Source organism: Phycodurus eques, chromosome 7 (genome assembly GCF_024500275.1).
Source record: "Phycodurus eques isolate BA_2022a chromosome 7, UOR_Pequ_1.1, whole genome shotgun sequence".
Lineage (NCBI taxonomy): Eukaryota > Metazoa > Chordata > Actinopteri > Syngnathiformes > Syngnathidae > Phycodurus > Phycodurus eques.
The window spans coordinates 17,282,123-17,307,524 of record NC_084531.1 but is presented as its reverse complement, the minus strand read 5'-3'; the positions used below and the strand labels follow the sequence as shown (position 1 = coordinate 17,307,524).

At 42.8% G+C, this 25,402-nt stretch overlaps 1 protein-coding gene across 2 annotated transcripts; it reads left to right on the top strand.

The window, feature by feature from the left end:
• The first annotated feature begins 1,450 nt into the window (after window positions 1–1,450).
• Window positions 1,451–25,259, top strand: wdr81 (WD repeat domain 81). Of its 2 annotated transcripts, none has more exons than XM_061681829.1 (12): window positions 1,451–1,731; window positions 5,130–5,594; window positions 6,388–9,935; window positions 10,008–10,115; window positions 10,206–10,405; window positions 10,484–10,665; window positions 10,764–10,929; window positions 11,265–11,430; window positions 13,321–14,118; window positions 16,966–17,111; window positions 17,189–17,371; window positions 23,772–25,259. In XM_061681829.1, the coding sequence occupies exons 2-12, from the start codon at window positions 5,233–5,235 to the stop codon at window positions 24,096–24,098; spliced, it is 6,186 nt and encodes a 2,061-aa protein (XP_061537813.1). In that variant the 5' UTR covers window positions 1,451–1,731; window positions 5,130–5,232; the 3' UTR covers window positions 24,099–25,259. The 2 variants fall into 2 exon arrangements, with proteins under 2 accessions (XP_061537813.1, XP_061537812.1); XM_061681828.1 differs by having other exon boundaries at window positions 5,100–5,594.
• Window positions 25,260–25,402: the final 143 nt, after the last annotated feature.

Sequence of the window (25,402 nt, the reverse complement as noted above, 5' to 3'; positions counted from 1 at the left end):
TTTCAGAGGGGGAAACATTTGATATGAATACAAACTTAATAATGAAATAAACCAGAAGATTATAGAAACGAAAACTGTCTATCTGTAAATATTTTCTTTTTGTCAACACCTAGTAAGAAAGACTAGCTATATTTAAAAGTCGATATTGTATATAATGAATGAAGGAAATCATTATTTAGGATTAGTGCTTCCCTTTTATGCTAAGTCCGCCTTTAAGCCGTACTGGTTATAAGTGTTTAATTTTATTCAGTAATGTAATTCTCAGGTCATCATTAGAAGAAAATGTGGACCATGACCGTATAGTAGTGGTGGGCGGATCGATCCAAAATATCCATAGTATCGATACCAAGTCAGTATTGAATCGGATCGATACTCGTGTGAAAATAACAATACCTTAGTTTCATCAGTTTCACCCTTGCATGCACTCTTTGGTTTCATCAAACAAGCGACGCCAGACTCGCCGTTTCTGTCTCAGCTCGGCGCTTTGCTCCTCCTCTTTCATTTCTTCCTCTGTGGTCCCCACTATAAATGCTTTCTGCGCCCCCACCTCTGCCCTTGTGTACAGTCCTCCTTGTAAGAGAGGTGGATGACCTTATTTCATTCAGTTTGTAATCCTGAACCATCCTAATGTTTTTGTTCATTAAATGTATTTCTGGTCTCAATGTCATTGTTATGTCTTTCCCTGTCTTATAATGGGTGCATATCAACAGAGTTAACATGTTCATAATTTTCAAATTTAAACTGTCTATTTGTGACTTTAGCCAACTCGTACTAGTTCGCAGTGAACTTCCGAATTAATCATTTATGGCAGAACAGTTCACTGCATACGTACTAGTATGCCGCTCCTGAGCGGATCGCGAACGAAGAAGTACAACAAACCAACAGTGGCTAACAGTACATTCAATTCACCAGTACATTGAGTTCCCCAGTACATTCAAGTCACCAGTACATTCAGTTCAGCAGTACATTCAGGTCACCAGTCCATTCAGCTCGTCCCTCCGCCGCCTGTGCAGTGCTGCCCGCTGGCTGCTCATTCGCCGAAGATTCAGAAGTGAGCGACAGAACGCTACAGCAGTTCCCTTTCCGTTCCCTTTCTCGCTCACGGCGGCGACCAAGCTCAAAGAACGAATCCGTTCAGAAACTGATTCAGTTCAGTACGTTCTCGAAAAAGATGTGTTCTTTTGAACGAAACGTTCGCGAACGAAACACTAGTAATCTATTGAATGGCAGATACAGTTACTCGATGTTCAACACTTCACTGTCAAAGACCTCCATCTGTTTATTAGGATTGTTCTCGTTCCAGTTCCCTCGGAATTCTTTCAGTTCGAACCCTTGGGGAAGTCTTGAACTTTAACGATGGACGTTCGAAGTGATGAGACCAACACTTTTTTTCCTTTTTTTGTCCCGAATGAGGAATATTTTGGGGGGGTCACATGACGCGATCCTGGTGTTGTGTCACGTGACAGGCTAGGCTGCTTCTCCAAACATGGCTCCGGTTTCGCGTCCATCCGCAACGCCGACGAGTTGGCCGCCGTCTGGTCGCTGACACGCATTTCCCTCGCCGCTGCAGACAGAGCAGACACACGTCGCCCCTCTGGTCTGGCCTCATTTTAGGAAGTTACATGTCGTGACAAGCTCTCAATGCCGGAGTTTGAGTTGACTTGGTGCTTTTAGCTCAACGCTAGCTGCCGCGTTCGGCCAAGCTGTCGAAGGGCTCCAAAGTTTTCACAGGTGAGCTTAACATTCATGTTTTTTTTTGTTTATTTGGTGAATATTAATGTATGTAACACATTAATGCCCAACTTTTGGGGGGGAAATGGACGTTCGTGTTAACTTGCTTGCTCCTAGCCAAGGCTGTTTCGAGCTTCCTTAAATCAGTGATCGTACTTTTAACGAGATTTGTGTGTTATTCACTTTATTTAAGTTTTCTTTTGGATTTGTATAGCAAAATTAAGGTCAAAGTAAAGTGGGGAAGTAATTCAAAAATTTAAATCGCGATCCTCCACGTTATAGCAATGCTTTATTTCGATTCAGTATAGGGCCGGGTGATTTGGCCTTAAGATCAACGCTTGGATTTGTTTTCTCCAAATTCGATTTCCAAAATTAATAATTCCCCCCCCCCCCTCGCTTATAGAAAACACAAATGACATTCAAATACATTTTTGCATGTTATTCCCCCTTCTTGGATTTACCTATGTATTGGTGCAAAACAAGCTGTGAAAGTGATTTTCCACGTGCAACGTCCACAGAAATGATAGAAATACAAAATTTTCTGAACAAATAATGTGTAAATGTATGCTTCCTCCTGTAAAAAGACAAGAAGTGCACTACTGAAAGTTTGGGTTCACCCAAACAATTTACAGTCCCCTCCAAAACTGTTCGAACAGCAAGGTCAATTCCTTGTTTTTTTTTAGTATACGAAAGACATTTCAGTTTCAGATCAAAAGGTTAATATGCGACAGAAGTTAAGAATTCCAGCTTTTATTTCATGGTATTTACATCTAGATGTGTTATAAACAAATCAGGACAGAGCACCTTTTGTTTGAAGCCACCCACTTTTCAAGTGAGCAAAAGTATTGGAACATCCATCCATCCATTTTCTGTACCGCTTTATCCTCACAAGGGTCACTATGCCAGCTATCTTCTGGCAAAAGGCGGGATACACCCTGAACTGTTTGCCAGCCGATCGCAGGGCACATAGAAACAAACAAGCACTTGTGCACACATTCACACCCAAGGGCAATTTAGAGTCTTCAATCAACCTACCACGCATGTTTTTCGGATGTGGGAGGAAACCGGAGTGCCCGGAGAAAACCCACACAGGCACGGGGAGAACATGCAAACTCCACACAGGCGGGGCCGGGATTTGAACCCCGGTCCCCAGAACTGTGAGGCAGATTTGCTAACCAGTCATCCACCGTGCCGGCTGGAACAGACATTATTAATTTGACTTAAAGTGAATAACATTTATTTGGTGGCATTACTGTTACTTGAAATAACTGCATCAAGACTGCGACGCATTGACTTCACCAAACTGTTGTATTCTTCATTTGAAATGCTTATCCTGGTCTTTACTGCAGTTCTTGTTTGTTTCTGGGGGTTTCTCCCTTCAGTCTCCTCTTCAGGAGGTAAAATGCATGCTCTATTGGGTTAAGGTCTGGTGATTGACTTGGCCAGTCTAAGACCTTCCACTTTTCCCCGCTGATTAAGTCCTTTGTTGAGTTGGCAGTGTAGTTTAGGTCATTTTCTTGTTGGATGATGACGCTTCTCCTGATTAGTTGGGTTTTGTAGACTTCATAATTCATTCTGCTGCTACCATCATGAGTTACATCATCAATAAAGACTAGTTTGCCCATTCCAGAAGCAGCCATGCAAGCCCAAGCCATGACATAAATTCCATCATGCTTCACAGATGAGCTTGTGTGTTTTGGATCATAAGCAGATCATTTCTTTCTCCATACTTTGGCCATTTAATCACTTTGGTAGAGGGTAATCTTGGGCTCATCAGTTCATAAAACTTTGTACCAAAACCTTTGTGGCTCATCTCTGTGTTACTTTGCAAAATCCAATCTGGTCTTCTGATTCTTTTTGCTGATGAGCGGTTTGCATCTTGTGGTATGGCCTGTATATTTCTTCTCTCAAAGTCTTGTTCGAACAGTGGAATGTGTTACCTTCACCCATGCCCTGTAGAGGTTGGCATCGATGTCACTGACTGTTGTCTTTGGGTGTTTCTTCACAGCTCTCACAATGTTTCTCTCATCAACTGCGGTTGATATCCTTTGGCTGACCTGTTCCATGTCTGTTGCTCAGTACACCAGTAGTTTCTTTCTTTTTCAGGACATTCCAAATTGTTGTATTGGCTATGCCCAATGTTTGTGCAATAGCTCTGATAAATTTTCCCTCCTCTCTCAGCTTCAAAATGGTTTGCTTTTTTTCCCCCATAGACAGACAGCTCTCTGGTCTTCATGGTTGCTGAACAGCAAATGCAGTTTTCACAGGTGAAACCCAAAGCCAAAAACAAGCACTATCTAATGTTTAAGCAATCAATCTAAAGGGCAGCACCTGCGCAACTAGAAACACCAATCAGTCACGTTCCAATACTTTTGCTTACTTGAAAAGAGGGTGGCTTCCAACAAAAGTGCTCTGTCCTGAGTTGTTTAACACATCTCCATGCAAATTCCATGAAATAAAAGCTGGAATTCTGAACGTTTGTCTCAAATTCATCTTTTGATCTGAAACCAAAATGTCTTCAGTATTCAACAAAAATAAAGGAATTTACCTTGTCATTCCAATACTTTTGGCGGGGACTGTGTGTGTGTGTGTGTGTGTGTGTGTGTGTGTGTGTGTGTGGGTGTGTCTATATATATATATATATATATATATATATATATATCACGTTCCACATTTTAACAACATAAAATGAGTCATCAAACTGCATGGCTCATCTGGTGCGTATGTCTTTAATGCTGCACCCTCTGCACCTCTTTCATGCTCTTTATCATTTCGAGTTGCACACGTGAGGCAATGCAACCTCTGCTATAGATTTGCCGTTTGGAACCCAAAACCTCGCATGCGAAGTTTCCAAAATGTCGATAATAATAAATGTATAAATTGCCACATGTCTGGCAGTGTTCAGCGTGATTGAGTCTGCGAATGGCTTCTACTACTACTTTTTTTCATAGGGACCAAATTGCTAAATTGGTAACACTGACTCTGCATTTGTAAGCTAGCTTCTCACTGTCTTCACCCATGTCGTTATTGCAAATGGTGCACGTCATCGGAGTTGCACTTTGAACTACAGAAGCTGCTCAAACCGATTTAAAAAAAATAAAAAAATAAAGTCCTGACAAGTCAACTGGATTTAATTGATAAAATGTAATCATCCAGCCCTACTTCAGTATTTAAACCTAATGATAACTGTAATATTTTTATATAGTCTGTATTACATTTTGAAGTTGTAGAAAATGACTCAACATTTGTCACTATAATCCAAGTGTATGTTTATGACACATCATGTGAGCTCAGTGTTTAGTGTCATGCAATCATGTGGCTTGTATGATTTTTATAATTCTGCTACTACCTCATTTCCTTCTCTGTAGGAGATCGTGTGTTTTTTCTTATCTTCTCAGGAGATGCGTGAGAAGCTATTAGAAGTCACCTTGTGGTGAGAGAGACCCTCCTCCGTCTAGATGTGAATGCAGTCGGACACGTTGCAGCTCTGAGGACATCACAATGGATTGGCTGGTGCGCGCGGTGGAAAAAGACTTGGGGATTGACCGACGGCAGCTGGGCGCCGGGCCGCGTCCCCAGGAGCTTGTTGCTCTGGTTCCCGCGCGCTGGCTGGCGGCCCTCCGGGAGAGAAAGCTCGTGCGTTTTGTTCGCTTGGAAAGCATAAGCGAGGCAGAAATCCACACATACCTTCAATGTTCCCAGGCTAAGTTGCCAATTGGCTGGACGCGAGTGTGCGTTCAGGGTTTAAGGAAAAGCAAGCTGAGCTACAGCCTGGTCAGAGATCCGTGCCTTCAACCAAATGATTCATCAACAAAGGAGTCTTACATGAGCATCATGCAGCATGTATCGCTGCATAATGTTAGGTACTGAACACACAAAAAGTCATAGCATCTGAGTAACATAGAAATAGTATCACAGAAAAGGGAAATCTCTCCTTGTTCTTACCTCACCACAGCAGCATGTTTTTAATGGTGGAAAGTTGTAGTATTTTCAAATAATCACGAACCTTGTGTGCAGTGGAATAATTCCTCACTCTCCTTAAACTTTGATAGTGTAGGCCAAAATGTTTTTTAAAATCCTGCTCGAACCTGTTTTTTTTTTTTCCTTTTCACTGGTTCTGGCTCACTTACCAAAGCTGTGCATTCAGAAAAAGAAGACAATTAAAATAAGTTAAAGTAATAGACTAATCACCAGCTCTCTCATCTGTTAGTGCAAGGCAAACGCTCTGCCTCCTCCTCAAGCCACAAACAGACAATTAGGAACTAGTCAACGTCAAGCCCTAAACGTCAATGTGGAGTAGTACAGTTGACTCGTCTGTAACACCCCTAATTTGTGCAAATTAAGTTCACGTCTGTAATACATGAGTTGCCATTACCCTGTCATTATTTGAGGAAATATGCTCAAGTAAATTAATACTTCACTGGCAGTGTCAACCTTAATGTCTCAAAAGGCAGACCTTTTTCTTGTATTTCAGCTCATTAGATTGGAGGGGGGTAGGTGTATTTGATCTAAATATTATAGACTTAAGGCTACTGTTTTTTTTGTTGTAACTATGCCTTTTTCATGTTTGATAAATGTGCAATATCAGAACAGAGAAAATGTTCGCAGTTGAACTGGACAAAGCTTGCCTCAATTACTTCCATTATTTTCTTTCAGGAATCTGTGGCGTGAAGCCCACTCCAGACTTGTGCAGCCGTATGCCGGAGCCAGTGAGCAGATGCATGTTGCGGCCGTAGATACAGTTCGACACGCACTTCAAAGGCTCTTCAACTCTGTGTTCATCTCATGTGAAAAAGTGTCACCGTCTCTTTCTCCGGCCAGAGAGAAGGAGAACTTCTTGCCATCGGCAATGTCTTCATCTTCTAAACCAAACTTGGACCATTTATGTCCCAATGTTCTATCTGCGGAGTGTTTGCTGGAGACGGCAGAGATGCTGTACGTGGTTCTTCCTTACACACAATACTCACTCCATGACATCGTCTCCTTCAGTCCTGCCAAGCTTGCCAACAGTCACGCCAAAGTGTTGTTCATTCTCTATCAGTTGCTAACAGCCATGCAGGCATGCCACGCAGCAGGTCTATCCTGTGGGGACCTCTCCCTGCTGGACGTTGCGGTGGACGAGCAGCTCTGTAGCCGTCTTAAGCCCAACCTTGCCCATTATGAGGAACTGGGGGCTCAAACCGGTGATGGTGCCGAAAGGCTTGCACGCAAAGGTTCCCTGCCAAGAGTTGCCATGTGTTCAACCCAGGAGAACAGAATGCTTTGCAAGGACTGCTTTGATGAGCTCAAAACTTTTGTTCTTGACTGGGTTCATGGGCGGGTAAGCAACTTTTGCTACTTGATGGAGCTCAACAGGTTAGCAGGTCGACGAGAAGGAGACCCAAATTACCACCCAGTGTTGCCATGGGTGGTGGATTTCACAGTGCCATTTGGAAAATTCCGGGACCTCAGAAGGTCTAAGTTCAGACTCAACAAGGGGGATAAGCAGCTGGACTTCACTTATGAGATGACCAAAGAGGCTTTGGCGGCTGCTGTGAGCAGCGGTATAGGGGGAGTTGGTGTTGGGGGAGACTTGAGTGGATCGGTCAGTGCCAGTGGGGCAGGTCAGCCAGACCACCTCCACGTACCTCATCACATATCTGACGTGCTCTCAGACATTACATACTATGTCTATAAAGCCCGACAAACACCAAAATGGGTACTGTGCAGCCACGTGAGGTCCCAGTGGGAGCCTAATGAATACCCCTCCAGTATGGAACGCATGCAGAGCTGGACCCCTGACGAGTGCATTCCTGAGTTCTACACAGACCCTTCCATTTTTCGCTCAATACACCCTGACATGCCAGACCTGGATGTGCCTTCATGGTGCAAGTCCTGTGAGGAGTTTATCGAAGTCCATCGACGCCTCCTGGAAAGCAGGGAGGTTTCACAGAATCTGCATCATTGGATAGACCTAAATTTTGGCTTCAAGCTGTCAGGCAAAGATGCAGTCAAAGCCAAGAATGTCTGCTTGCACCTAGTGGACAACCACACCCATCTGACCACCTACGGTGTGGTGCAGTTGTTTGACCAGCCCCACCCGCCTCGCTTATCCTCTTCCCAGTATGCCCCGGCGGAACCTCCTCTCCTCGGCCTTGCTGCCCTTGACGTGCCTTCTTTACACATCCCACAAATTGACATGTCAGCTGACTCTCTGGATGGTATGGTGCCAGAGTCCATGGGGTGTGAGTCCAGTGGCTGGACCATGGTAGACAAAGATGAAGAGCTTGAACAAGGTACTGAAGCCCTGGACTCATTAATGTCCATGGGCTCATCCAACTCTGCTACTTGGTCTGTTCCACTGCCAAGTATCAATACAACGGGAGGGAAGATCGGAGATGCAGCACTTATAATATCCCAGTCCCCAACTTCTTTCTCTGGCGATTTTACGAGCACTTTAGGCCCTGGTTTACGCAGTGCTGTGCTCCAAAGAGGTGGGCCCGTGAACAAAAAGCACGGGGAGGGAAGCGTGACCACCACCAATTCAGAGGACATTAAGATCCTTCTCCCAGAGAGTTTCAACCCGCTGCAGCCTTTAGAAGAGCTGGAGAAGTTGAACAATTTCCTTGTGAAGAGTCTGCACGCCCAAGTGTTAAAACCTGATGGAGCCTTTGAATGTGACTTTGGAATGACCGAAACTCCACTGTCTCTCACGAGGCTCTACCAAAGAGACATGCAGGCCCTTGGTGTCCTCATTGCTGAGATATTTTACTCATCAAAGGTCAGACGCTTGAAACCGGACGCCACTCTCAGACAACGTTTCCACGCTGTTTTGAAAATGTGCTCTGTTGGCTTCCGGGATGTCCCGCTTTCTTTGCATCATGCTCTTGAGAAATTGCTGCTAATCGAGAAGCACTCTGGAGTGGCACTTGGAGAAACGGATAAGTGCCATAGCCCGCTGCTTTTCAACTATGATCCCATCTGCGATGGCCTTCCCCCTCCAAACCCCTCGCAGTTATTGAACACCTTCATTACTCCGTTTCCTTTCCCTTCCTACTTTGTAACACTTCATCGCTTTATCTTCTCCTACCACGCCAAGATGGAGACTGTGTGTAGCCTTCAAGGAAGGGATGTAGTTTTCCAACTATGGCAACAGTTAGAAACACTTCTGCGAGGCAGCATCACGGCCGAAGGCCTTGAGATTCTCTTGCCCTTCATCCTGGCTCTCATGCTTGAAGAGTCCACTGCTGTCTACGCAGCTTGGTACCTGTTTGAGCCCATCTCGAGAGTCCTGGGTCCCAGAAATGCAAACAAGTATCTTTTGAAGCCTCTGATCAACGTCTATGAGAACCCTCACTGTCTGCGGGGACGTTTCTATCTCTACACCGACTGTTTTGTCCTGCAGTTGATCGTGAGGCTTGGCCTTCAGGCTTTCTTGTCCAACCTGCTCCCACATGTGCTGCTGGTCCTCACTGGCTTTGAAAGCTGGACATCCGGTTCTGCTGGAGAAGCTTGCAAAGGGATGCGGAGTGCTACTTGTACTCTGGGAGAGGAGGAGGAAGAGTGCTTTCAGGGTGGTGATGTTCGCTCCTCATCTGGATCTGTCAGCGGGAACATGGGTGGTGGCAGCGGGGCCAGTGGAGGTGTAGGAGTGGTTGGTGACACCGGGCTGGTGGACTACTCCTCGGGTATTAGTCTCAACGACCAGGTTTTTCTCTCAGAGGCCGAAGTCTTTCAGAATGAATTTTACGTTAACAGCACAGGGGAAGACAGTGGAAAACAGGCAGACCAGAACTCTACTGCCAAGGACCAAGACCATGAGTCATTGAGCGTGGGCAAGCTTAGCGACAAAAGCAGCGCAAGTGAACTCTCATTAGGTGATGGAGACTCCATGCGGGATCGAGTCAGTCTTAAGTCAGCTGACAGCAGTCAGGACCTGAAACAAGCCAGCGAGGGAGAGGAGGGAGCAGAGCTTGATGAAGAGGAAGCGACGGAGGCTAATGATTGTAAAGTGGTGGCAGAGGATTCTTCATCCCCCAAGCTGGAGCTCTCACTTTCTGGCTGCACAGAGGTTTTAGGAGCTACTGTCGCCACTCTGGGGAATGAGTTTGTGAACGGAATGGTACTGGAAGGGACAGAGAAAGGGATTATGGGGGAGGAGGAGGAAGAGGCGGACCAGGATCTGTCGGAGGAATCACAGGCGAAGGAGCAAAAAATCCTTCTTGGTGAGCATGTGGGCTTGTGATGATATTTGTTCAAAGACCATGTCTATTATAAAATAGCATCTCTTCACACAGATACAGTCTGCAAAACTATTCGGTGGCTCTCAGCCAAACTTGGACCAACGGTGACATCACGATGTGTGGCCAGGAACTTGCTGCGATTACTCACAAATTGCTACATTGGTGCGTAGACATAAAGAGCATTCCAGAAGATTAAGCGAGTGTCATTATTCAAGCATGCTTCCCTTTTTTGCTTTCACGCTCTGCCCACAGGCCCTGAAAGCCATCAGTTTGTGACTCCTGGACCTGAAGAGAGCGCTCTGGAGAATGTGGGAATGGGCAGTGTTTATGAGAAGAGACCCGTGGTGGGTGACCAGACCGCCGCGCCTGTACTGGACTGTCTCATTTACATCGCTCAGCTTTATGGAGAACCTGTGCTCACCTATCAGTACCTGCCATACATAGGATACTTGGTAAGACTTGCTACTAAGCAGATTTAATAGAAGACTCACTTCAAAGTACATAAAACTATCTTTATAAAATGCCTACAGGTGTCTCCGCCCTCTTCACAGCGTCTCAACACGCGCAAGGAGGCCAGCCTGCTGGGAGCTGTTGCACTTACACAGAAGATAGTGATATTTCTCTCAGATACCACGCTCATGGACATGCTCATGAAAATTAATGGGGACATGCTACTGCCACTCCTTGACCTGCTCACCAACCCCCACTTGGGGTAAGAGACTATTTGAATCGCTGTATACATGTTCTTATTTTTTGTGCTTAGTTTGTTTATTTACCTGTCCCTTGTTGTGCACCTCCTGCTGTGCCCAGGTTCCCCAGCGGGTGGCAGACTCGAACCGTGGTGTGCCTAAAGACGCTCAGCCTGATGGCTCTCATCTGCCTGCGCATCGGGAGGGAGATGGTGCAGCAGCACATGGCTGACACGCTGCGTCGGTTCTTTTCCGTTTTCTCCCTGCTGCACTGTGTGCAGCCTCAGGTACTCTTGAATTTGTAAGTCACAGCGACTGACGACTGTCTCGTCAAGTTTATTTCCAGAAAGCTTTCAGCAGGCAGGCCCGTCGTGGCGAGCTTTATAAGAAACAAATGGCACAAAGGCAGATGAAAACACGGCTAAAAATAGAAACAGGAGACAGGAACTTGGAATAGAAGTGCCTGACTGACAAGGAAGGAGAAGGAGAGAGAGTATGTATTTTTGAGTATGTGTGGTGCAAGATAGTAGTTCCTCTTTTGGCAAATTAAAAAAGGTTTCTCCCTGTACTTCTCTTCATTTCTGTTCAGTAATGAGTTGCAACTGATTATTCTACACTGCAGATGGAAAGTGCGCCCCGCAGAATTGTAGGGGAGGTCACAGTGGTGGATGTTAGCACTCCCGAAGAGTCCAGTGCAACTTTTGAGTTGTCCGTCCTGGAGGAATTGCAGTCAGTATTCACCACAGAGATGGCGCATGCCTCATACATCCCGTTTTACTGCCTCATTGGTAAGGAACGTCTCATTTTATTAGTTGCAGTAGTGTCACGATACCAAAATTCTGACTTGGATACTATCCCTGCATAAAGTACCTCGATACTTGTACTGAAATGATACCGCGGCAAAAATCTAAAACATCAGTTAAAACATTGGAATAAAAACTGACAAAACTTAAAATATGTATTTTTATTAATTCAAAACAGTATGATAAATTTAGCCTATTCTTAACATTAGTCATTTTTTAATTAATTAGATCAATGCCGGCGGCACGGTGTGCCGACTGGTTAGCACATTTGCCTCACAGTTCTGAGAACCTGGATTCAAATCTGGCCTCGCCTATGTGGAGTTTGCATGTTCTCCCCGTGCCTGCGTGGGTTTTCTCTGGGTACTCCGGTTTCCTCCCACATCCCAAAAACATGCATGGTAGGTTAATGGAAAACTCTAAATTGCCCGTAGGTGTGAATGTGAGTGTGAATAGTTGTTTATCTGTGTGCCCTGCGATTGGGGGGGAGGGTGTACCCCGCCTCTTACCCAGAGTCAGCTGGCACAGGCTTCAGCACGCCCATGACCCTAGTTAAGGATAAGCGGTATGGAAAATTGATGGATGGATGGATAGATTGCCTGGATTATCATATATTTTATATGACAAATATGTGTGTGTTTGTATGTATATAAAATTATACAGCTACATACAATATGTGTGATATATACACTCATGAAAAAAATATTAGACCACCCTTGTTTCTTCATTTTCTTGTTCATTACACCTAGTACCACTAAAGGCATTTTACATGAAGAGTACAAAAGCTTAATTGTATTGTTAAATATAATTTTGGTTATTATCAAGAAAACCATGGAAAATGGATCGAGCTAGATACCAGGTCTTATATTAAACTATTGAGCTGTTTTGAAATATTTGTCCAAACAAAGGTACCTTTAGTTGCACCTGACGTTTAGAATGAACAAGAAGCTGAAGAAACAAGGTCTAATATTTTATACATGACTATACAGTTATCAATTATTTCTACATACGTACTTTACTGACACTTAACACTGTTTATTTCAAGCTTTTTATTCTTTTATGCTTTTAGTATGCAGTATTCTTGTATCTGACTGCATTTGATTTCTCCCATTGTAAACAATACATTGTGCACCCACTTAGTGCAGTGCTGTTTTTTTTTTTTTTATTGCGTACGGAGCCACGGCAATCAAAAAGAGCACCTTTTGGGTCCACTTGTATATTAACTGGTTTTCCTTTTGCATTTGGTGGATTTTTATTCTTCTCAAATTCCCCGATTTCCGTCGTGGTCTACGTCCACGAGTGTAGCCCATATTCGGATTGGAGCACCCCAAGCTGGGCTTCCGTGCGGCGGACACCAACGCTAAGTCGTCTGTTGCCATCGATGCTATCGATCTCCTGCTGGTAACACTGACTCTCGTGTGCATCGAATGCAGAGTTTCCCTAACAGCACAGAAGAATCCACTGCATATAACACTGACTTTGCTACAATAGCCTCGTGAGCTACGGGCTCTGAGTTTACATCCCGGTGGCTAACGCATGGTAACGTGCCCGCAGGAGCTAGTCGGCAGTTTGAAGCCATTTCATTCTCATTCACAGTCGCGCGGGCACAACTTGCCGGAAGACAGGAAGTCATTGGCTGACTGTCTGCTTTTTGGGTACTGGGCTTTAAGACAATCTATGAATTGAGCTCTGTTGCGTACGTTTTTTTTGTTTGTTCCCCCCTCCACCCCAACAACTACCAAAAAAACTGATGCTGTGCTATTTTTGACGTCCAAATACCTTGGTACGCTACTGGAATCGGCACTTGGTGCAAAACTAAGTAGTTGACTTGGAAAATGTACAGTTTGCATTCATAAGTGTGTATTCTGGGTTCTGTAGGTGATATGGCTATCCGGAAACTGGTTCCCAACCATGAGCTTGTCTGGCAGTTGGCCTCCTCGTACCATCAAAGCGTGAGTCATGCGGCGTCAAGAGTGGACATGCTTCCATCCTCATCTTCTGGTTTTAGCCGGACGGGAGTTTACAGCCCCTTCCCCTCACCTTCCACCAGTTCCACCCTGCTTGGAGACCCCCTTCCAGAGTCAGGAACCTTTGGGAGCCACCTGGTAGGAAACCGAATCCAAGTGTCCAGGGACTCTTACTATGGTGGTAACCCTAATATGAGTTTGGCCACCTCTTGGGGACGCTCCAACCATAAGACTACCATTAACACCGCCCCCTCCGCTGTCACTACCCCGTCCATTGCTCCAGCCCCGTTCTCCTCGTCCTGGATAACAGGACCCCCTCCGGAGGATAGTGCCCTGAAGCAGGAGCTGGCTCGCAGTGGCCGTTCCTTGCAGGGCAATTGGCTGGCCTACTGGCAGTACGAAATCGGCCTCAACCAGCAAGATCCCCATTTCCACTTCCACCAGATCCGTCTGCAGAGCTTCATGGGTCACTCTGGTGCCACCAAATGTTTGGCACCGCTGGCGGGGGAGGATTACTTTCTCTCCGGTGGTAAAGATAAAACTGTGAAGCTGTGGCCCCTCTATAACCGCGGCGATGGCACACAGGAAGTGGAGCCCAGGCTAACATATACGGACCATCGGAAGTCTGTGTTCTATGTTGGACAACTGGAAGCTTCACAGGAGGTGGTTAGCTGTGATGGAATGGTGCACCTTTGGGACCAGTATACAGGTGAGGGACATTATGCTTAAACCTTAGTTGCCTGCTCAGGCATACACAGGGGGCAGTCCTGGGTTTACGATGGCCCCTGTGCAGTTTAAGAAGGCATAGTAATCGGGAACAAGACGGCACGCTCGGTTACCTACGTACTTAGGTTTTCATTTGATTGTTATATAGTTATGGTTCAGATGTTTTCCATGTACATTTACTGTAATTACGAATACAGATCCTGTTAAGTGAAAATTAGTCTTTTTGACACATTTGACATTGACACAAGACAGAGAAAATTGTTGTTAACGAACCTGCCAAATTTGAATGTATAAGAAGTAGATGAAATCAGGCTTCAAAATAGTGAAAAATTGTTCTCTCAGATGGAGTGGGTGCATCTGCTGAAGGTGCTCAAAACACGCCCCGCTACAATTTCAACTGTAAATCAAATATGTCCACACATATAGTTTATTCTTTCACATCCCGTCCATATGTTTGAGCCTCAAAAATATATCCGCTTAAAGCCTCTGGTCGCTGCAATATAAGATGATGGGAGGCGCTAGCCACCAGCTGGCTCATGGGCTAACAGGTTTCCAGACTCCACGGACTGGCAGTAGGGTTGTCCAATGTATTATCACCCCGCTTGGTGTTGTGTAGGTCCACATAACAGATATTTCAGGGAAAGTTAACTATTAAATACAGCGACACACATTCAGTCTGTGGCTCACAATGACAGACATTTGAGCACATACTTAATGCTACTTATAAACCCCACAATGCTTTACATTTCAACATACGACGGTAGCCCGAATAACACAAAATAAATAATACTTGGGAATTTAAATAACGACACCGAGCTGGTCTGTAAATTGTGGCATCCAGGGAAGATGCATTTTTGGGATCGCATAGCTAGCTTGCTAACAGCGTGCTGTAGTGATAGAGATGGGCTAAAAAAATATATAACTAAGTAACTTGCAATTGTGATGGATAGCAACTGATGGAACGAAGGCGCTCAGTTGTCATATAGTGGGGGACGGGCGACTCATACTTGACGCCCAAGTGAAATCACTAGGCACTGTTTTAGCCACACCCAAAAAATGAATGAGAACTGAAATGGTGAAGAACAGTTTGACGCTATATATGAACAATTAAAGGGAAACTAAACCAAAGACTGTCAAAATTGTGTATACCGAATACCGTAATTTCTCGTGTATAATGCCCACCCATGTATAATATGCATCCCCAAAGTTGACCTCAAAATTCTGGAAAAACCTTTTACCCATGTATAATGTGTTTTTACAATGCATGATTTTGCTTCTACCCATATGATCAAAACATGAAGTATTATCTGTACTTTATTTTTTTTCAAAGAATTATTCTGAAGTTAAGCACTTTATTTGAACACGTAATACTTTATTTTTATTTACTTGCTCTTTATTTGAAATTCACAGCCCTACTATTATTTTGTAAATGAGAAAACACACAGTTGTGCTCATAAGTTTGATTACCCACCCAGGCAGAATTTGTAAGATTGGTACAATTCTTTAACAAAAATATGAAGGGCCAGGCGGAACACATTTAATTTTATTTTGATGGGATTCAAAGTAACTGTCAAGTATTTCAGAAACGCATTATCATTAAACACAACATAACCATAAATAAATTAATGATTGTTGTTGTCCAGTCATCAGTCGTATTAAAACAAATAAATACAAATTCGAAAATTCTGCCAGGGTATGTAAACTTATGAGCACAACTGTACACACAGTATATCCAGTCATACGTACCCCTGTCATATTGGAATGAAAGTGTAGGCTACACATTTTTCATAACCTCGAGGTGGTGGTGGCATATTGGAATGAAAGTGTACAGCTTTTTAAGCACTTCTAGATGGTGGCATACAACTATGAAATGTGAAGGTTTTTTTTTTAATTTTCCCCTATATCTATGTAAAATGAGCACTTTTGACTTTTGGAGAAAAAATGCACATTATATCAGAAGTATTAGGGATTTTGTTATGATATTGTCAGATGGGAAGGAGGCATAATTAGATATGTCGACATAGTTTGACGATTGGTCGTAGTTTTGTGACATATAAGCAATGTTGAGATTTTTTACAAGCTTGGACTGTCCTGACACATGGATTAAAAACAAATTTAAGTGCATCAGTCCACGCATGCTACTTAATGGATTTCACCTATGGCGGGGGTGGTCCGGAAGGTACACATCAGACAGATCCACTTATCTAGCCAGACAATGGTGGGATCCCAGCTGACTTGCAAGTGCTGCGAGCTGTTCTCGCATTGTTCAAGTTGGCATCCTACTTTATTTTGACATCATATACTGTTGTCATCAACACCATCCCGAAATCATGTTCAATTTCTAACTTAATATGCTAAACAAAATCGTGAATTAAGTATGTTGTCATTCATTAAAATTGCATAATACAGCCCAGCTCACAGACGTTAGGTAGCGTCTAGCAGCTAGCTGCTAAAGCGACAAATGCCCGGTAGGCTCGCGACAACAAATAGACTATTTTTCCAAGGCTGTTTAATAGGAGATAATGACTGCACACTTACCTTTGATACATTCACTGGACAATGCATTCATACTGAGAGTGTTCTATTAATTTGGTGATTCTACAAAACCTTAGTAAGCTACATGAGACCACAACCATAATATACGCAATGCCAAATCTGTCAAAACTGAACATGAGGCAGAATTGTTTCCCTATCTCATTAATTTGTGCAAGTGTAGCTAACGTAGTGTAAATGTAAAGCTGCAAAAGCATAAATATTATAAATATAATGTGCGTAGCTTTATTTTAAATTTTTTATTTAAACAAGGGTATTGTATTTTCTCTTGTCCCAGGGAGACAGATCCGCTCCTATGAAGCAGTGGACGGGAAGAATCCAATTACAGCCGTGACCACTATGCCTGCGCCACACTGCAGCGTCGTATTCGGAAGCGCGGACTCCATTCTCCGCTTCATTGATCCTCGCAAGCCAGGACTGCAGGTACTAAATTATTTGCAGAAATGCATACCCTTGAGAGCAACCTCCTCACAATGCTTTACCAAACAATGTACCCTCAGCATGAATTCCGACTGGCGTACAACAACATAAACGCTGGGCTTATCCGATACCTGGCTGTTAGCCCAACGGGACGCACTATAGCGGCAGGGTTCTCATCCGGCTTCATTGTTCTGCTCGACGCGCGCACAGGCCTGGTTCTGAGGCGATGGCCTGCTCACGAGGGAGACATCCTCCAAATGAAGGTATTGTGCGTGTGTGTACCGTATTTTTCAGACTATAAGTCACAGGTTTTTTTCATAGTTTGGTCGGGGGTGTGACTTATACTCCGGAGCGATTTACAGTGATCCCTCGTTTTTCGCGGTTAATGGGGACCAGAACCCCCCGCGAAAGGTGAAAAACCGCGAAGTAGGATTTATTACGCAGAGTTACCCCACGTTTCGCTTCCTTATTGAAGCAGTTTTGCGGATGTTTGCTTCCTCTTTCTTGATGTACCGCACTGTAGATTCATTCACGCCATAATGGCGTGCCACAGATGCATAACTTCTGCCCTCTTTAATCATATCTAAAAGTTTCACTTTTTCGCTGATGGTCATCATCATCTTCCTCTTGGGCGCCCGGAGGAAGCTTTCGCAGGGGCACAACGCTTAGGCGGCATTGTAAGGGCTTAACTAAACACTCACTTAAACAAAAAAAGTTATCACGAACACAACACTAAGATCCAGTATGCGAGACAGTCAACAGCGTGGACGAGACTGGCGAGACACAACAAGGGAAGATGCTAGGTGCGGCTGCGAAGGTGCGTAGCCAATCAGCTCACGGAAAAAATCTACTTGTGCTCTCATTGGTCGATGTTGCGCATACAGTACAGTACAGGCATGTACAAAGCCTCGAGTCAACTCATCTCTTGGTTTGGCATGCAGGGAAACCTTCTCTCTCGTGCATCAACATGAAACAACGCGTCTTTCGGCAATATGGCTGCTGATATGGCTGTATTTTTTTCATTTTTATTTTTTGATGAATTTTATTTTTTTTAATGAATATTTTGGACAAACCCGCGACGCACTGAAGCCGCAAAACGTGAAGTGCGAAGTGGCGAAGAAACACTGTATATGTGAAATTATTATCACATTATTATATAATTTCACGTTGTTTTCACACTGACAACCGCAAGAGGGCGCTCTAGGCCTTGTGTATCTGTACCTGCTACTTCTGCACCTCTGAAAATTGATAATTTCAAAATTAGCTTATAAAGACAACTGAGAAGGACTGAACAAAAATGGCATCGAAAAGAAAATCATATTCTGCAGATTACAAGCTGCAAGTAGTGAAATATGCAGCCGAAAACGGCAATCCAGCAGCACAAAGAAAGTTTGGAGTGAGCGAGAAACTTGTAAGGGACTGGTGAAAAGCGGAGGTTACGCTTACTGAAATGAAGAAAAGTCTCACCTTATCTGAATAACTGTTAATGTTACGTTAACATATCAGGCACGTTCTCAGTTCGTTGTGTATGCGTCATGTAACGTTAGCTGAATGTGTTACGTTAGCATACAGTACACCTATTCAGCCTGTTGTTTCTCTATTCTATTTTTATTTTAAATTGCCATTTGCATTTTTTGTGTTCTTTGTATAACACTCCAAGATGGCACCAAAGCCCTTTCTTATAATATGAATTACCGGTAGTCTCACTGAAGTATATAAAGTGATGCATCTCAACTGAGAGAGAAGCTGTTTGTCGGGGAGGCACTAAGTTTCGTCTGGATTGTTTGCATATGTTAAGGGAGTCTTCGCTGCATGTACACAGGCCACAGGGTAAAGTTGTAAAATGAGTTTGAAATGATTTTCAACTGTTTTGTGATCGTAGCCTGTGTTTACATACTGCACTATGTTTCAGCTGCGGTTGTTTTGCTCTATAAATAAAGTTCAGCTGGATATATTTATAGTTCAAACTATTCATATAGGCAATTATGAAAATTTGGGGGGGGGGGATTGTGGTTTTTCACTATTTGCAGTAAGGCTTGGTCCCTCTCCCCCACGAATATTTGCGGATTACTGTAAATGGTAAAACGCAGACTTCCACCAGTGCAGAGTAGATGGCTCCATGCTAGCTTAGAGGCTAGTAAACTATACAGCAGTTGTAAATTTCAACATTGGTAACATGCAAAATTGCTTCGCTCCAGGATGGCGGTAATATGGGTTGTATTTACACAATCATCCATCCATCCATTTTCTATAGCACTTGTCCTCCTTAGGGTTGCTGGTGAGGTGGAGACTATTGGGCGAGAGGCGGGGAACACCCTGGACTGATTTCTAGTCAATCGCAAGGCACATATAAACAAACAGCCATCCACTCCTATGGACAATTTAGTCTTCACTGAACCGTAACAGGAAGCCTGAGTACCCAGAGAAAACCCAAACAAGCAAACCTAGGGACCTCTCGACTGTGGCATATGTTCTCACCACCACTACACTACTACACCGTGCTCCTCAAATTACAATCAAGAGTACATGATCTCTCATGACTGTTCTACTTTAAGGTTGGAATACATTCAAAATCAGTAGCATTCATGCTTAATTTTCTCACAAAGTGTTATGAAAGTCAGCAAAAAAAATGCTATGCAGTTCTGGAAAAAAAAAAAAATAATTGACCATCTCGGTCAGGTAGGATAACATTAAAGAGCTTTAGGGTTCCTGTTCTTGGCAAAGAACAATGTCCCCCAAGAGCCAGTTTGCAAACATTCGGTGCCATCACTTGGCAATAGGGATTTGAAATGGTTTCTGAAAAATGTACTTTTCGCTGGCGCCAGGCAAAATCTTCGTATCTCAAAAACCATCACTTTTCAGTATCCCCCCATAAAACCATTTTTTGTTGAACCATTAACATTGCATCGTCAAAGAGAGCAAGACATTTTCAACACTTTACATTGGTATATAATTTGTAAAAATAACACATGGGGACTGACCAATAGTATAGATTTGTGAGAAAATATGAAATATACCAAATTTTGACATAGGAGATGTGCGTGTGTGTACCTGCATGTTTTTGTAACTCCATTCCCTGAATTCCTCTCGAGCTGTTTGAACAAGGCGTGGGCTGGAGGACCTCGGGTCACACAGCCTGTCACATATTTGGGCGAAACAAATAAAGCAGGCACAAGTAGTGTAGATATTTTTTAAATACATGCATTATTGCATTGACATCTGTGTAGCAGTAGCAGGATGATCTGGTTGGATCTTAACCTAGTATACAGTACACAATGATTTTGTGTGTTACGGAATTGGTGTGTACATAATTGTCTAACGGAACCTCCAAACGTGGTACAATTTGGAGTTGAACCAAATTTTTCTGGAAAAATACGGTATGCCTCAATAGTCCAACAAAACCTCATTGTTTTGCTTTTTCGATATTTTTGTTTGGGTCAGTAGTTTTGTGATGTCACCATAGGAGGGGGCCAATGATTGCAAAGAGGGGAAAACACAATTACGTGTGAATTACAAATGCTATAATAAATATAAATGTAATTATAAACTAATACAACACTTATCAAGTCCAGCAATATGTGTAAAACTCCATTAGGTGACAGTATCATCAACAAACACCTTCCAAGGATGAGGATTCACTACAATGAATAAAGGCAATTTGAGCCTGGAACAGATTCATTCACTTTACATTATTTCCTATGGGGGAAAACAACTTGGAAGTCAACTAACATCACGGAACAAATTGTGTTCCATTTTGGAGGTTCTTCAGTGTGTGTGTGTGTGTGTGTGTGTGTGTGTGTGTGTGTGTGTGTGTGTGTGTGTGTGTGTGTGTGTGTATATATATATATATATATATATATATATATATATATATATATATATATATATATATATAATTTTTTTCCCGATTGCAGCAAATGTGTTCATGTGGGTCATCTGCAAGATTTTATTTTGACAGGGTTGCAGCTTGCGGATGCAGAGAGGGTGGGTGAATGTTGTACCCAGCCAATCTGTTGTCAACAGACCAAAAGGATGAGCAAACTTTATTTAACCCCAAATTGGGTCAAGGATTGTGCCTGTGCTTCTAAAGACCCAGGTTTATTCAAATATGGATACGGGTTACTCATTAGGAGTACAACGGCTCCCATTGGCACCCTCGGACTGTTTAGTGTTAAGTAACATGCACACACGTACCCTGCTTCGTTGGTTGTTTTGTGTTTTTGCATTCATTCACATTTGGTGACACAGGGCCATCTGATTTTCACTTGAGCAATATAAAAAAACATGTTGAGTCATCTTATTGGAAGCAACTAGCACAATAAGCAGAAAACATTGTGAGGAGATACATAGTCCTCTCCAAAAGTATAGGAACGGCAAGGTCAATTCCTTTGTTTTTGTTGTATACTGAAGATATTTGGGTTTCAGATCAAAAGGTAAATATGAAACAAAAGTTCAGAATTCAGGCTTTCATTTCATGCTATTTATATCTAGATCTGTGAAACAACTCAGGACAGAGCACCTTTTGTTTGAAGCCACCCACTTTTCAAGTTCAACTTAAAGTGAATAACATTTAATATTTGGTGGCATACCCCTTACTTGCAATAACTGCATCAAGCCTGCGACCCATTGACTTCACCAGACTGTTGCATTCTTCATTTCCCGATGAGTTTGGACGCATTTTTCTGTAAATTGCCAGACAAAATGGTTTTCTAGACTTCAGAATTCATTCTGCAACGACCCTCATGAGTTACATCAATAAAGACTAGTGAGCCCATTCCAGAAGCAGCCCTGCAAGATCAAGCCATGACATAACCTCCACCATGCTTCAAAGATGAGATTGTGTGTTTTGGATCGGAAGCAGATCCTTTCTTTCAAAAATACTTTGGCCTTTCCATCACTTTCGTAGAGGTTAATCTTGGTCTCATCAGTCCATAAAACTTTGTTTAAAAACTTGTGTGGCTCATCTGTGTATTTCTTGGCAAAATCTAATCTGGTCATCCGACTCTTTTTGCTAATGAGTGGTTTGCATCTTGTGGTATGGCCTGTATATTTCTTGTCTCGAAGTCTCTGAACAGTGGATTGTGATACCTTTACCCCTGCCCTGTGGAGGTTGGCAAAGTATTTTGTCTGGCAATTTACAGAAAAATGTGTCCAAACTAATTGGGAGAAGCTTCATCATGCAACAAGACAATGACCCAAAACACACTGCCAACACAACAAAGGACATCATCAGGGGGGAAAAGTAGAAGGTCTTAGACTGGCCAAGTAAATCACCGGACTTTAACCCAATAGAACATTTTACCTCCTGAAGAAGCGACTGAAGGGAGAAACCCCAAGAAACAAACAACTGAAAGAGGCTGCAGTAAAGGCCTTGAAAAGCATTTCAAATGAAGAATTCAACAGTCTGGTGAAGTCAATGGGTCGCAGGCTTGATGCAGTTATTGCAAGTAAGGGTTATGCCACCAAATATTAAATGTTATTCACTTCAATTTAATCATGTCTGTTACAATTCTTGCTCCCTTGAAAAGTGGGTGGCTTCAAACAAAAGGGGCTCTGTCCCGAATTGTTTAACACATCTAGATGGAAATCCCATGAAATAAAAGATGGAATTCTGAACTTTTGTCTCATCTTCATCTTTTGATCTGAAATCCAAATGTCTTCAATACACAACAAAAGCAAAGTAATTGACCTTGCCGTTCCAATACTTTTGGAGCGGACTGTACATTCCTGTTATCCTCGCGGGTTTTTCTGTTGTAAGGAAAAAGAGCTCATGATAGATATTTTTTCAAAGGATAATCTGATTTATAAGCTGTAAAATTCAATTGAGGGGAAAAAAACTTGCTCAGGAAGCTTTAAAAAACAAAACAAAAAAATAACTACAATCACAAAAATGCACACTGCACTGGGGGTGTGATGGTACACCTCAATGGTACACCACGGTTCGGTAGATTGGGTTTAAGGTTATGGCTTAATTTCACATATTGTACAGTAAGGGAACAAAATTCAAAACATGAAACATGAAACACATTTAATGCCACTTAAAATGAAGTGATGAAACTTTAACATTTCTAGCATTCTCATTTTATCATCACATTTCTAGCATAAATTCTCCGGTAATTTCAAAAATGTCAAATAATGTCATGTACAATACAATTAAAAATATATATTTAATATAATCTAACAGCTTAGGGCTGCACAGTGGAGTAGTGCTGAGAACATCTGCCTCACAGGTGACAGGTCCCAGTTTCTTGGCTCCGGACTTGTGTGGAGTTTGGATTCTCCCTTTGCTTACATGGGTTTACTCCGGGTACCCCAGCTTCCTCCCACATTCCAAAAACACGAATGTTCGGGCCATTGAAGACTTTAACTTGTCCATCGGTTCAATTATGTGTGTGTCTGATTAGTTGTCAATATTGGTTGGCGTAAATGAAGGAGAGCTTTATGTTGTTTATCGTGTCTTGTTCTGATTGCGTTGAATGCGGAATGGTTTTTCGCTATTTGTCGTGATTTTTCAAGTGGAAAACCAACCGACCGTAACCTAAGTGGCAAAATGAAATTTATCAATTCAGCAATGCTGGGACATGGCTGAAACACCTGACAGTCTCCCGCCCTGTTGTGTTGAAAGTATGAAGATGACTTTAGTCCATGTATTTCGTCCTCCAGGCAGCGGAAGGGAACTTGGTCATCAGCTCGTCCACAGACTACACCCTCGCCGTGTGGAAAGACCTGGAACACAAGCCCCTCCGCCAGTACAGGTCGCAGTCGGACCCCGTTCACGCATTAGACTTCTACGGCTCCGAGATTGTGACGGGCACCATGGCCAACAAGGTCGGCGTGTACTCTGTGGCGGACATCTCGCTGAGCCCTGTCAGCAGCACCAAGCTGAGCTCCGAGAACTTCCGTGGTACGCTCACCAGCCTGGCCGTGCTGCCTACCAAGAGGCTTCTGCTGCTGGGCTCGGACAATGGCGCCATCCGCTTACTGGCTTGATTGTCACTGACCAACTTGAACAAGCACTCTGTTGAAAATGTTCATGTATTGTAAGTCCTGTACATTTTTTTAAAGCATTTTTGGGCACCCTACAATTCCATCTCAACTATTTTTGGACCTGGTCTGTGACTTTGTTCCAACACAGACTTGCTCAGGGACCACTTCTTTTATTGTCACTTTCCAAAGGGGTGGGCGACTTATAGCTCGTGGGCCGAATGCAGCCTATGAGAGCATTGGATGCAATTCTAAACACAAACAAAACCTCAGAGGAAGTTATAGAAAATGGCCAAAAACATTTAACCAACTAATGCTCATAATATACATATAATGATACACACTTATTCAATCCATTTATTATGACCCACCACTGAAATTGACACATTTACCAACACCAAAAAAGGCAACATTTTTGCTTTCCCTTTACCTGTGTCTGATGCAATGATTAAACTATGCAGTATTTGTAGATCAAATGTTTATTTTGGGTGTGAATTTAGGTTTTGTTTCATCTTTTGGGTTAAAGTTAAACGTGCGTCCTCTAAAAGCGGCGTTGCAGCAACGTTCAGATTCAAAAGCTGAATGATTTTAATCCACTAATAAAGTTTTGTTTTAAAGTGTTTTCTGAACAGTATTGACGATATTAGCGGTCTGAGTCAATGCACAATTTTTGTACTTGAACATTTTTATGCAATGGCATAAATCATTCATTAAAGGTCAATTCTTGTACAGAAAAGGCACTCTTCACTTTTAAAACGCTGTCTGGGTTTCACTTAAATGTTTTGTACGTTACATTGTATGCTTACACTGTTTGTCGTATTTTTCTAATCTCAAATGGTCTGACATTTTTTATGCCTGCTGAACTCACTAATGATGAATTGTCCCAGTGGTATGTTTTAAACTAATTAGTAGTCGCGTATTTATCGAGAGGTCCATGATAACACTTATCATTTAGGTAAAAAAAAAATTTTAATTGCCAAAATGTGATGATTTTTTATTTTTATTTATTTTATTTTTTTTAAGGGGGTATTTTGTGTGTCCCGTTGTTCAGTATTCCCACTCGGGCTGAATCATTTTGGACTATGTCCCCTGGCTTGTTTGCAGAAGAGTGTCATGTGTTCTTTTATGATACTACTTAAATAGGACTTCTAATTGAGAAATGGTGGTCGTGACCAATAAAAAAAAAAAATAAAAAAAATGGAGTGTTCCCTTCTATTCACGGAACAACCATTCATTTCTGGGAAAAAATCTAATGTGATTCAGCATGTTTGTTCACACATACAAAAAGGCTGTGTTTGATGCACTTTGCC